This window comes from Podarcis filfolensis (genome assembly GCF_964270895.1).
Source record: "Podarcis filfolensis genome assembly, chromosome: 3".
NCBI classification, from domain to species: Eukaryota; Metazoa; Chordata; class Lepidosauria; order Squamata; family Lacertidae; genus Podarcis; species Podarcis filfolensis.
In genome coordinates this window covers 63,620,821-63,635,212 of record NC_139606.1, presented here as the reverse complement: position 1 = coordinate 63,635,212, position 14,392 = coordinate 63,620,821, and the positions used below count along the sequence as shown (strand labels likewise).

Below are 14,392 nucleotides of genomic sequence, written 5' to 3'. Positions count from 1 at the left end.
TCTGGGCATAACTGACTGAACTGTTCAGAAAGGTAAAAAAGTTAATGTACTTTCCATGAGCTTAAAACTGGAAATTTAGTATCTACATAGGCCCATTACTAGAAAATTTTGAAAAGGTAACATTCATACAAATAAATGGAAGAAAGAATGCCCTCAAATGGTTTTGATATTTTCGCATTACCTAGACAGCTAAAGCTTTGTACACATTTACCTCATAATAGTTGATGTGTTTGTTCTTCATTGAGATCAGCAAAGGTATTTTCATATTAGCTCGACAGCTGAAAACACTTACTGGTTTATCTCATGGGCTTACCTCATAATAAAAGTCAACACTCTAGTATAAAGCCATCCAAGTTGACTTCAGATAACAGCCAGAAATGAGTATCCATAGTTAGAATTACACAGAAACGTGGCTTCAAGCCAGATATGCAGACACACACACACACACACACAGTGATAGGCTCTGCACAGTGTCCATGGTTGAACACTGCGAGGCAAAGCATGTCCATGGCTCACAGGTTAAGAACACCTGCTCTAAGGCAAGCACAGGGTACAACTTCCAGCATTCATGCTAGCCAGGGTCACACCCCCCCTCCCCCAGGAGGCTTATTTTGATCAGAATCGAGTACACACTTCTGGTAAATGAGCCACCATACAAGCAAGAGGGCTGTGAAAATTTGGGTCCAGGGCCTTTCAGATTCATCTACCCATGCACTATCTGAAATGGGGTGCATTCGTTGCCATATGTGTTTTTTCCCCCCAGCTCTCCTACCTCACTGTTCATTCTCCTTGCTGTTCCCAGAGTGAATGAAATCATTTTGAAGTCAACTGTATGCCTATGCAGAGGTGGCTGCAGCTGATGGTTCTCTGATCTTGCAATATTTTGTAATCTTTCTAGAAGGCTCCCTCCCCCGTTCCAGTCCTTTAAGGGTTTTTTCTTTCTTTTTCTATTTAGTTTTAGGTCCTGTGATTTAAAGCAGCCTTCTCAAGGGTTGGGCCAATATGTAGTAACCATGGAAATCTAGACAATACGAAAGTGGCAAAGAGCCACCGTCTCTTTATCCTCCCTATAAGTCCTGTGTCAAATGGAACTCAGCCAGCCCAGAGCTAATCAAGGAGTCAGAGAGTTTCCCAAAACCAAAGAGTTTCAATAGTGAGGTATGCAGAGGGTGAACCAAGGACACATTTTGCAGCTGAACTTCTGAGTTTCGTAGGCTTCTTTCGTTTATTTAATTTTTGGGTCAGTTTAAGCCAGATTCTGGATGTTAATGTCGTTGTTTTGTGTGTGAAGTATGTGCTCTGTGTGCCAGACCACATGCCCTGGAACCAGTAACTCATAAAAATGTCTTCCATTTTAAAGGTAATGGCAGTTATTCTGTAAATGGGGCGATGCTTAAAAGAGCTTCAGGCTGCTGCTATTACCTCAGAGAAAGTAAAGATGATGAGGACTGATCCTGGATAACCACATATCATAGGGTGAAACAACTTGCTAGACAGTTTCTCAGTTATTTCTCTGGCCACCTGCAATCCTTTCACCACCTGCTCCTTGAAATCCATATCCCCAAGGCTTAGGAATTTCTTCTCCTAATTCAGTAGCCGAACAGACCTTGCCTTAACTTCCTTCACAATGTAGGGCTTTCCCCCCCTTTGCAGTTCAACTGTTAGCTTTAACTACCCTCAAGTTCTTCCCCTTAAAACAATTTCTCCCTGGTTTCCACGACAACTGCTCAGGCTTTTTGGTTATTCATATTATTCTGTCAGGCTAGTATTTGAATATTTTAAGCTATCAGTCAGAAGCATCGTGGGAAATGAAACATTTAAACCTTTATATCCCTATTAAGAGCTTTCCAGATGATAATGCTTCCCCATTCCTGTAGCACAAAATATCTATTAGCCCATGTCCAGCACCAGGGGGGTGACAACTCCTATGGGGTGGGGATTCCTAAGTCTTGCTGAAGGGGGAGAGCTGCTCTTGTGTCAACCATCTTTGGGGAGGGAGGGATGAGAAACGCCCCAAAACATTCAAAGGTGTGTGCTCCAGCACTAGAGAGAGTGTCAGAACAAAAATGAAAGATTTAGGAAATGGAGGGGCATTGTTGTAAAGAGAGATGGAAGCCTTCCTTGTGTTCAGCACTTTCTGATTTTTAAAAGGCAACATGAACACTGCTAATGCTGAATGATAAAAGATCCCCCCCCCACAGCGTAATAAACCCACAGTACTGTTTGGTGACTTTTAGGAGGGGCTGGGAGGTGCGGTCCAAGCTTCCATCCAAATGGTCTGCCACTTCTCTTTTTATTTGTTTTATTTGCTTTTCACCCAAATTTCTATAGTGGTTTAAAACATTTAAGGCAACAACAAAAAGCTCTAAAAATGATAGCATAAACCAAAAACAACAGTGCAGCAATCCTAATAAAAACAGGGTCAGCACAACGGTTCATTCCCCAAAGGCTGACTGAAGCAAGTTTCTACTTGTCTGTAAAAACTGGGTACACAAATACATAGATTTAGACAAATGGACACAAAATGCATATTAATTTCCATGCATACATGTTTAAAAAAACAACCACCCCACAATGTATGTGGAAATGGGGAGAACCCAACTTAAGACTGAATAAATGAGAAACTGATAGAAACCAAAAGCAACAGATTCACCTACCCCTCCCCAGGGGGCTATCTGGAATGCAGAAACTGAGGGTGGGGGTTAAGCATCTATTTTTGTGCCACTTCTCTGCTTTAAATTCCCCTCTTGCAAAGCTGTTTTTCTTCTTAAGACTGGCCTAGGGCCCAAGTTCCATGGGGCTTATTCCCAGGTGTTTGCGGAAAGGACGGCAGCTGTAGCCATGACCAAATTTAGTTAGATTATATCATGTATATATTTTACAGAGCATGTCCTGCTTTTTCATTTAATTAAATATTCAGCAAAAAGGAGCAATTACCATAGCAACATTTTCCTTCCAAAACCCATAATGGGAGACCATGCAGCTGAAAATGCATACCACACACTTAAAACTTGCAGATTTGCACACTGCAAACATCAGAATTTCCACATGCAAGAGGAAGTCATTTAAGCAATTTGCACATTCTCATACTTTTGTAATACTCTATTATCTCATAAATAAAGAGACCTTCCTTTGTTCAGCTGGGTTCATCTCCATCCCACTGAAGTGTTGGCAGTGGTTCATGCCACCTCCAGATCTCTAGCTATAAATTCCTGACAGTAATCCCACGCTATGCAAATGTATAAACTGAAAATCCACTTTATATTATTTTTAAGCACAGTCCTTGGAACGGAACAGTACAAGTAAAATTGCTAAAGGGGGAGACACACATTCTCCACTGCTTGAATAGCAATCATTCAGTTTCATGAAGTTTCGTGTATGTTAACATTCAAGCTAAGGTTAAATATGTGTACATTTTGGAAAGCTGGCAGGTTTCTAAGGACTGAAAATGAAACAGAATGACAGTAGTACTTTGAGGACATCACAGTTGCAAATGGATTGGTTGATTTAGTGCCCACACAGTGTCTCTGTCACTAGATGAATCCTTGTGTGAATGACACTTGAAGGACACCACCTTTCCCCATCTAAGTGGAGCAGCTAGGTATGGGCCAATGTTATTTGAAAGTCCTGGAGGCAGGTAGACCTTTGAGTGGCAAGAAGCAGGTAGAGGATGTGAAAGAAATTGGATTTATGTGTAGTGATGGGGCATTTGGGCAGGCAAAATGAGGGAACTGTGTAGGATGCAGATTTTGGAATTTCTCAAGATGTCTGATAATCATTAGCTAGTGCACTGCATTGTGTGACATGGATAAATTTATCAAAATAACAAAAAGCACATTAAATCTCATCTCCCAAATCTCTAGTTTTGCTGTCCTTTTCTAAGCCTTTTCTAGCTCTGTGATATTCTTTTCTCTTTATTTTAAGTGAGACAACCAGGACTGTGCAATGGATTCCAAATGCAATTGCACCATAGATTGGTGTGGTAGCATTATGATCTTGGTAGTTTTATTTTCAATTCTGTTCCTAATGCTCCCTAATGTGGAATTTGGTGTGAAGAACTGGAGAAAATTGCCTCCCCTTCTTTCATGTTAGAGAACACCTCTGCTGGATTAAAAGCTATTCAGCGAGCAGAATGGCAGCAATGCATGTCACTCATGGGCAGTTAAGCTTTTTCTGATAGATGTGAATAGAACCAATATGTATGAAGGAGGGTATGTCAGGGTTTTTGTTCTTAAAAGATGTGCAGCCGGGGGGCGGATACAGTCTGTGGATCATGGATAATCCAACACTGCCCTAAAAGATCTGATATGGGCAGTGCTATTTTTCTGGAAAAAGAGGTGCCGGAACTCACTATGAACACCTCCCTTGTTCTCTTATAATGGCAATGGCGACCACCTGAGAGGCACCAGAACTTTTTTTTCCCCAGCTGAAAAAAAGCCCTGGATATGGCAGCAGTGAACTTAAGTGTGGGGTCTAATGCAGTGTTTCATGCTGTACCTCCACCTGTGTTCAACCTGTGTATTTATAAAGATAAACACTCGGATTGTGAAATGCCAGTGAGCCTCAGCGATCTGGCTCCAATGGAAACCGTTTCCCAAACAATCCTAATGAAAGGAGGAGACTAAGAAGGGCTCTGTGTGACTGGCCAAAGTGAAGGTGGGTGATGTTGACCAGAGACATAGAAGCTTTGGGTTATACTGCTAAAAATGTCTCAGGACTGCTGAAACAGCATGCATTTGAGCAAGACGTGGCCAGCCAATTCAGCTGCAACGGCCTCCCCACTAAATATGAACAAGGCCTTTTCATTCTTTCCCTAACATGTGAATCAATAACAAGCAATGGCAGGGGACAAATGTTCACAGAAAAGTTACAGGTGAATTAAAAACCGTGTAGGATGCAAAAAAGAAATACTTTATCCAGCCCTGTGAAGGCACTCAAGTTGCACATTCAGGACTTTAACCTAGCATGCTTTGACTATCAAAGCTGTTGTTCACACCGTCAGATCAATATTGTGCAGGAATGATTGAATGAATTCTAAGTGTGATTAAAGTCCCCTCCTTCTTCTGCAGGGAGCGGCTGCAGACTGACATTCAAATCAACTTGGCACAGCAAGTCTGCAGGGATATGTTTGTGTGGTGTTAAATTGGCCTTTGGTGTTGTGCACTTTCTGCTGTTCCAGACCCTCCTGACTGGTGTAATAGCTCTGTGGAATAAATACAGTCCTCATGAAAGAGGGAGACAAAGATTGCAATATTAAAAAGAGAGCTTGCAGCCTGTTCCTTAGCCACAGCTGAAATGGGAGATGTACAAACCAACTAATCAAACACTGGCATAGCTGTCGGCTTCTCTGCCCCACCCCCACCCCCACCGCCCTGCAATGCACCAGGCATACCACCTGCCTTTTAAAATAGTTTACAAGCACAACGCGAACCTTGAAGTGTTCATCTGTTCATTCACCACCTTTAATCTTGCCGATTGCCGATGTTGTTTTTACTTGTTTTAGCAGTGAGCTTTTTTATAATGAACGGCAGGTTATGAATGCTTAACTAAGCAATTCAAAGTGTGGGTGGGGGGACTGTATTTTCCTATGTCCTGCTGGATTTGTAGTCCTACAGCAAAAAAAGCTGGCAGGAGGCCTGGGGAGTTCACTCTGTTCTCAGAGATTTTTTAAAGTTTTGTTCCCATTGGATCTGTCCCCCATCACCCTCCAGCAAGCCTCCTTTTCTACCTGAAACTGGAACTTCCACTTCAGAGGATCACTGGTTAAAGATCCTTCCAGACCCTCATGATGAGGGTTTGTAAGGCTGGATCACTCCCTCTGCAGGCAAAGCTTTCTCTACTGCCTTGCAGGGAACTTAGGATTGCAACTTTAAATAAATAAGTATTCATGTAGGGGGCAACATGTATTTTTTTTAAATCAGTTCTACCTCCTCCAACCCACTTTGGATTGCTCTGTTAAACATTTATACCCTACCTTTTCCTCACAACTAGATACCAGCTTACTTGAAGGATTGCCTCGTTCCCTCTGTGCTTGACAGCTTCTTTCTGCGGAACTTGTATTTCTATAGGTGCCATATAGTGTTTGTTCCACATCTGTGAGGAGTTGATTTGTTAGTGTGGCAGCATTTACGCTTTGCGATTCCCTGTTGGAAGTGCAACAGTCCATGTGGAACTTAAGTGTTAACTGTTAAAATCAGCTAGCCAAGAGCAGATGTAGGTGCTGCTAGCAAGCAGGGTGTGTGTGCCCTGATTGGCTGTGTAGCTCTGAGAGGTTTTTTCCTCTGTACATTTGGCTGAATGTCTCCCTGCTAGGGAGGGCATTCCCTGAAAGAGGACAAGACCTCTCCTTTTCTTTCTCCTCAAATTATACATGTTTTTGTTCAGTTTCCTCAGTAAAGTGTTATCAGGACCCTTTTCCTGTCTGTGTTATTTAAGAGACTTTGCTAACATATTCTATCCACTCTGCCACTTCTCATTTCAAGGAAGGAAAATGAACCTCAAAACCATATTTCTCCAATGGAAACAAGCTGTTTCAACTGAAGATGTCAGAGAATTCAACTAAAAACAGAAGTAGGGATGGAAATTGCTGATGTTCGCTTATTTGTCCCATGTCCAGAACAGATATCAACCCAGCAAATACTATTGGTGTTTTTTGTTGCTGTAGCTTTCAGTCCACAAATGATATGTAACTGATTACTTTTCTCCCCATCCTCTATTTGCATTGCATTTCCTTTGCAGTGAAATGAATGGGGCAGAATAATGTAACGACAACATAACTTACACAATTTATGTAATCAATTACATAAATTATGGACGTTATATAATTTTGCCACAGAGGACAGAGACACAAAAAGCAGTTTTGGGCAGAATTTGAATTGCAGTGGAACAGAAACAGGGCTGCATGAGATAAATACAGAACAAAACGTGCTGTCTTCTTACACCTCTAGTTTTAACTTTGTGCCACAGTCAAGACGCCCTTGAAATGTTAAGCTAGTTTTGAAGGAGGTGCTTTCCCATGGGTTCCTCTGATGCCTCTAGTTCAAACACATGGGAAGGGTACTGCATGCGTGGCAGCAAGATCTTTAAGTCATTAAAGGACGGCTGTGGGAAGCACAGACAGAAAGCACCCGAGGGCACGACTGTCGTATTTAAAACACACCACAACTGAGAAGGTTTCCGATCTTCCTGTCATCTCAGATGCTCTGAACTGAAGACAAATGCTTGCTTTAAGAACAGTTTAGCAGCAGTTAAACACTAAATAAATTTGAGTGGAAACTCACCAAGGCGGCTGCATTGCTGATCTTCAGCAGTCATGATCTCTGCTGCCAAGAGTGTTCCACAAAGCTCTGGCATCTGCTTGAAACAATGTCATCACTGCAACTCTTATCTAGGATGGTGGTTTCTCACTAGGATGACACATCAACATGACACAGCCCAAGAAATCAGTGTTGCGCTAAGAAAGATGAGCAATGAATTATTGTGAAGGGAAGATAAATGGGCAGCATGTAACTGAGGAACTACTTGACAACAAGGTAGCTGATGATATGGAGATATATAGTGCGAAAGGCTTTCTGGGTAGCCATAAATTGATAAAACTGGAATTACAGGATAAATTGACACTTGCAAAGCACATTTAGGGCTAGCTGATTCACTTCTCTTATGTGGATTTTAAGGCGTTATGCATGCGGCGAATATTTTTTCTTCTACCAAGCCTTAGAGATGCTTGTCTGCATATGCTTTCTGCCTGTAACAAGATTTATATATAACCTGGAGGATGCTGTGAGCTGATCTAGATTTAGATGCAAATCTTTAGATATATCAGCTTTGATTTCGGTGCCGGGAGTTTGTGTAGGTGGCCTTAAAGGAACTTCCAGCTCTATGGTTTCATTCTACCAATAGGAAAATGCATACTATTCATCCTACATATTAGCACAGCATATTACAGAAGAAGAGATATCCCGCTTTATCACTACCCGAAGGAGTCTCAAAGCGGCTAACAATCTCCTTTCCCTTCCTCCCCCACAACAAACACTCTGTGAGGTGAGTGGGGCTGAGAGACTTCAAAGAAGTGTGACTAGCCCAAGGTCACCCAGCAGCTGCATGTGGAGGAGCGGGGAATCGAACCTGGTTCACCAGATTACAAGTCCACCGCTCTGAACCACTACACCACACTGGCTCTCAGAGAGGTGCCTTAACCATAAATATTTCTCACTAGCTTTTGAAAAAAGGTAAATTTATTATGTTGGGTGTTGTGTTGGTACGAGGTTGAGATTTTACTGTGTGGGTTTTACCAGTCGATTGCCACTGTAAACACACTGCATGTTTGGAACACATCATCACTATGATGTCGATCTGGTGCTTTGAGTTCAGGTTCAGCATGTGACCATCTAACAAGTTTTCATATTACAAAGGTAGCATCAAAATCCCCAGAACACACGTGAGAAATTCATGTGGTTTGACCCATGTCAGCATCACCCTCTTGGAAACTGGGGTGACACTGGTGTAGGAAACTGCTGCAGCTGGGACCACCTCCCATAAGGCCTCGGGCCTCTGACATTAACTTTGTGGCAGAGGAAGGAGCCACACTGCAGCAACTCCCTGGCCACAAAAGGTAACCGGCGAATGAGACTCAAGGAAGCATGCCTAATGCCAAAAGTAGAAGACTACACTAGCCACCGCAGGCAGAAGGAATGTAAACTGCTCTGCAATGCTTCAGTATTATAAGTTCTTTTATTATTATTTGCCATTTGTGCAGCGAGTAAAGTACAAAGGCCAGCATCCAGTGTTTAACGAATAAAAGGTCAATGAGAAACACAGACTTAGACTGCAGACATGCAAGTCCCAACAGCAAAGAATGAGTTATGCGAGCCTTGCCACGCGAAAGCACTCAAATACTATTAACAAAACGGCACAGACCTTTTTTTTTTTTAACCAACCTGAACTTCACATTGTTGACAATGAAGCCTCAATTTACATTGCACCACTCGTGTTGAAAAATCTTGTACTAAACTTTCAAGCATTGTCTATAAATATTTCCTCAAAGAGATATGTGGCCAAAGTGAGGCCTTTCGGCCTTTTTGGTGCATTTGCTTCTGGCAACTACATTTTTAAAAAGCGTTGCTTTCCAGAGGTAGAGAGGATCTTTATTTATTTCTGCTCAGGAGAGCCTCTCTTACCAACTATATTTGAAGCTGCAGTTCTATACCCATTTACCCAAGAGGAAACACTGTCTGAAGTCCCAAAGTGTTGACTTCTGTCTGCACATGTATAGGCTTATGGTCTAAATTCCTCTTCTGTCGGGAGACGGATATAGAATCATAGAATTGTAGAGCTGGAAGGGGGACCCCAAGTCCACTCCTCTGCAATGCAGGAATCTTAACTAAAGCATATATGAGATGGCCACCCAGCCTCTGTATAAAAACCTCCAAGGAAGGAGAGTCCACCACCTCCTGAGGGTGTCCACCCCACTGTCAAACACCTCTTACTGTCAGAAAACTCTGCCTGATGTTTAGCTGGAGTCTTTCTTCCTAGTATGCTCTGTGAAAAGCGTTGACCAGTGGAAGGTTTTAGGGGCAGATGCAGCTCATGGAACAGTTTTGTTAGTGAGCTCTTGCTGCACCCAAAGGCTCTGCCAAGCTGTAATGAAAACGTGGTAAAGATTTTCCTTACAGTTGTAAGGAAAATAAATTTGTTTTCAAAAATGATGTGAGATATGCACTTCACACTGTTGCTCTCCAGGGTTTGCATGAATGCCCTGTGTCCACGACCCAGAGTTGTAAAAAGTCCTTACTGTTACTTTAGAATAACTTTATTGAAGAACCTGACCACTTGAGGAGTCTACTTCTGCCCCCCAGATCTCTATTTAGAACAGAGGTGGCCAGTTTGGTGGTTTGCAAAGTGCAGGAGGCCAGATTAGCAATTTTCTGCTCCCTAATGGTGTTACTAAAAATGGATATTCCACAATTTATTGTGACATCTACTATTTGGCTATATGAAAAACTAAGCCTGACAATATTCTCTCCAAGCTGTGAAGCCTTTCCTGCTCAATAGATGTAGACCACTCCCAGACCCTAGACCACTGACTAGAGACTGGTGATCCCTGAGACTACGGTGGTTGGACATCCTGCTTCGGTGATGCAAGGGGCCTTGGGCATGCTTTGCAGATTGCATGCTACTTCACTGGCTCCGGTTTGCTCCCCCAAGTGATCCTGAGTTGTTTGTGCAGTTGGACTGGCTCTGACTCAGCCACTCCTCTTACCTGATGCTCTCCTATTCCAATCCTACCATTCACCAATCCCTGTCTTCCTCATTTACTGTAAAATTTAAGCCCAGTGCCAAATAAATATTAAATAAAAGGAGTCCATCTTGTCATTGCTCCTGGAAGGAGTATGATGAAGTTCTGCCATTTCTTCTAGATGTGAAGAAAACCAGGTGGTGCTATTAAGATGTACCTGCAAACACCTGAGCAGCAAGAACTTTTTTGAACGAAGGGAGACTATTTTTGTTTTTTATTGATGTGGTTTTGTACTTTAGCAGCACTGAGTTAAATCAGTTTGTTTTAACAATTTTTATAGCCCTATTTTTATTGTCCCAAACACTTATTGTCCCAAACACTTATTGTCCGTAATGTGATGATTAAAATTCCACAGAACTCTCTGATTTGTTAATTCCACAGAACTCTCTGATTCAAAATATTTGCATGTGTGTGTTAAGTTTTCCACTCTTTTGAAGACGTGGCTTTATGATACAGCTAGATATGCAAACAATTTCCCCACTGATTTCCAAATCAGAGACAGAGCAGACTTCAATAATGCTGCCACAGGAAAGACACTTAACATAGTAACATACATAATTACATGTGTAGAAGAGTCGTGGAGAAATGTATCATATATAGTGTTATGGGCAGAGGCAGGTATCAGGAAGGAGTGGGACAATAAATCAATATCCCTTTTCTTTTTAAAGAGAAAATAAAAGTATCCTGGATGCACTGTTCATGTAAATGGCCAAACTCTTGACACTGAGATGTCTTCCGTATAGCAGCAAATCTTGTTTTCCTCTTTCACATTCAGTCCAATTTAGGCTTTTCTTTTCCTTCTTCCATACCTGAGAACAAACAGAAAACAACTTTTGAAACACCTGAGGAAATCGGAAGGCACTGCATCCTTATGCTTCTTCTGCAAAATTTTGGGAGGAATTTAACGTTGTACATCCTAAGGTGATCATTCTATCAGGGTATAAGCATTTGGGTTTGCCAAGCAGAATGATTCCCCCTCCCTCCATGCCCTGTTCCAAGGCTTCTCCTCACCCTCCCCCAGGCCAATTTTGGACTGTGTGCGAGGGAGTGGGGAGGGAAAGAGCCCCATTGTGCAGATCTGCTGCTGCTGAGACTCATCTGCCAAACCCTGCCCTTTGTTTCTCCTTTGGTGCCTTCCCAATGCATGATAATAGGCAGCAGAATGCTGACAAAATGGGGCCAGACTAACCAAATAATCTGCAACCATACTGGCTTTTTACTGTTAAATAATAGCTTGTCTGATATATTTCTTCCATATTTGAAGCTCCTCCGCCTCGTTCCTTGTTGAATAATGGTGAAGATCATTCTTCATGATGTCTATTTACTTATGAGCATGTATTGTATTCATGGTTACAAAACAATGTCTATGCTGGGATAAGCAACAAAATATTTGAGGTTCTCCAAGTCATATTATTAACTGCTGATGGGTAGGTTTGGGGGCATCCTTTTAAAGCCATTAAGTGTAATATACATTTATGCCCACACAAAAATGTCCAGATTCTTATACCAGCTGTCTGTGACACCAGTCCACAGTCATCCTTGATTTCAAAGACCTCAAACACACCAATAACTTGGATCTGTAATTGTAACAATATATCTGTATTAGCTCATTATAATGAGACCCATGAATTAAAGTGCTGCAAGCAGCTTGGAAAGTTCAGCCGTTGCCTGAGTAGTATTCCATTGGTCGATTTCTTGCAGTTAATCCTAGCAATGGTTACTCAGAAGTAAATCCCAACGATTTCAAGGGGCTTATTCCCAGTAAGGCCACACCCCGCTATGTGGCCATACTATAGAGACTTAACTCCACTAAGACTTCCATCCTTTAGATTCAATGGGACTTATTTCAGAGCAGACCTACAGTTGGTATGTACTAACTTGACTGTGGCAGTCTTAGCTTTTAGATTGCCAACATTTTGCAAGGTTTATTGATTTCAATAAAACATCCCAAAGTGATAAAGGATCATTGCCCCAGTCTCTCCTTCCTTACCAAAATTATACAAATAATTTTGCTTCTAGAGGTGCAGTTCTGAGGTGCCCATCTCCTGCCCATTCTCTACTACTAGAGACCCAGCCCTCCTTCCCCTTTCAGATCTGATGGCACAATCTTCTCTAAGTTCAGCAATACCCACGCAAATGCCTCGACTCTGTGAGGGGGAAGGGGTGCTTCTGATCTTGCTCCACTTCTGCCCAATCTCAGAGACATCAGAAGTTAACTTTCCTACACAACAATTTTTTTAATGACCTCCCCCTCCCCCCCAAATGTTATTAGTATGGTAGGTGCACAAGTATCTCTGGGTGCATTTGGCCTTTAATATTAATTTTATTTTAAAGTAATGTGGCCAAAGAAAACCCACAATCCATAGAGGAACATTGAAGCACAGCAAGGACAAAACACAGCCTGGAAATAAGTCACCAGGTTGTTGTTTTTTCAGAGAGCTGAAGACACTTTGAAAGACGGATCACTGCTTCTGGAGTGTACTACTCATTTTTGCTGGAGATAAAAACAACAGTTCTTACTGTTCCAAAACCTGCAAAACCTATTTAACCGTCAGGCAAAATAAAGAGTGTGAAAATCATGGGAAGCAAAACCTCACTCAAAACCACTTTCTTTAAAATTGTTCTTTAAAAAGGATTCTTTATAACTATTGCCTGGCTCCAGCCTTCAAAAACCAAAATCAATTCCCAGAAACAACCAGAACAGAACAAAACCCCACCACAGATTCAACATATTGTAAACTGTAGGTGCGATAGAGGGAAATGTGGCAAGCAGTAAACATGCCGCTGAAGTCACCACAGGAACCAGAGACAGCAGATGATAACGGGTTAAAAAAAATCGCAAAATTTCCCCGTCTTATTTTCCTTAAGCAAAATCTACAGGCAGCAACACTTACCTCATCTATGAAAAAGATCCAGGTATTGTCAACAGCATCCTTTACTGTGTTTCTCGTTCTTTTTGAGCAATCCAGGCAGTGAAAGCCCAGCATAAGTAACTTGCAAGGCACAGAGAAGGGGGCTTGGATGGGGCTGTGAGAGGTGCTGCCTGCTTGTGTGTCCATGCGCTTGTTCAGGTGTGTAGGGGGGTGCAGGTTCTGTTGAACCCCCTTGGGATTCTCCATGTGCAGGCATTGCACTCACAGTGTAACTCATTCATGGCCATTGATTGTGTTTTTCTGGCAATGGAAACATTCGTCTCTTTCAAACGCTTGTTCCTGGGCAAAGTTCTATTCTTAGCTTCTGGCAAAAGTTTTGTTCTTTTGTCTGTTTAGCTAATTTGGACCAAACCACCCTGCCAAACACCTTCGATCTATTCTGAAAGTGTTTCTTTTGGAAGTTTCCAGTGCTGCTGCATATCCCCAAAAAGAAATTTCTTATCTTTCTTTTCAATAGGACAGGGGTCTAGAGGGTGGGCAGAGATGAGAAGGAACCTCTCAAAAGGAAATCTGACCATAAATCACAGTACTTTTCAAATGGAAAATCTGCTTGGCTCAGATTTCTTACCATGGGCTTCTTTGAAAAACACACCCATATCTGTCCAAATTACAGCAGAGGGGCAAAAGTGTCTGGTAGTGGCGATTTTGTTGAAAGACAGAGTAATGAAGCAATTTGGTTTGGACATCGCCAATAGTCTACATACAATGGGCTGGGTGTTGCTGACAAACCAAAAATAATTGGATAGTCAGTCAAAGGTTTAAGAAAATGTTATGTACTGAGAACAATAGGATCCAAAAGGCAGCAGTCTGATTGGTCCTAGAACAATAGGATTCAGAATGCAGCAGTCTGATTGGTCCTAGAACAATGCAGCAGTATGATTGGTTGGCAGGAACCACCCAATCATGCTCCAGATAGAAGTGAATCCACAACCTGATTCCGGAATTCGCCAATCATGTGCAGCCCATTGTGTAAATAATGTATATAAAGCAGATACTTTGAGGGGACTTTCATTCATTCCTCCTCACCACTATGAGCTGAATAAAGAGCATGAAATCACTTTGCGACTCTGAGTATATTTCAGAAAACAAAACAATGGCTCAGCTCCAGAAACGCATATTGGCTTTGGATCCTGTGCTGATGCCAATTCTGGTCTCCTGTGTCCTC

At 42.0% G+C, this 14,392-nt stretch overlaps 1 protein-coding gene across 1 annotated transcript in view; it reads right to left on the bottom strand.

The window, feature by feature from the left end:
• Window positions 1-8,711: 8,711 nt before the first annotated feature.
• Window positions 8,712-14,392, bottom strand: part of AIG1 (androgen induced 1) — a 78,801-nt gene continuing 73,120 nt past the window's right edge. The window contains exon 6 of the mRNA XM_083607833.1: window positions 8,712-11,103. Coding sequence (XP_083463959.1) covers window positions 11,066-11,103 — 38 coding nt within the window. The 3' untranslated portion in view covers window positions 8,712-11,065. The remainder of the gene's footprint in view (window positions 11,104-14,392) is intronic.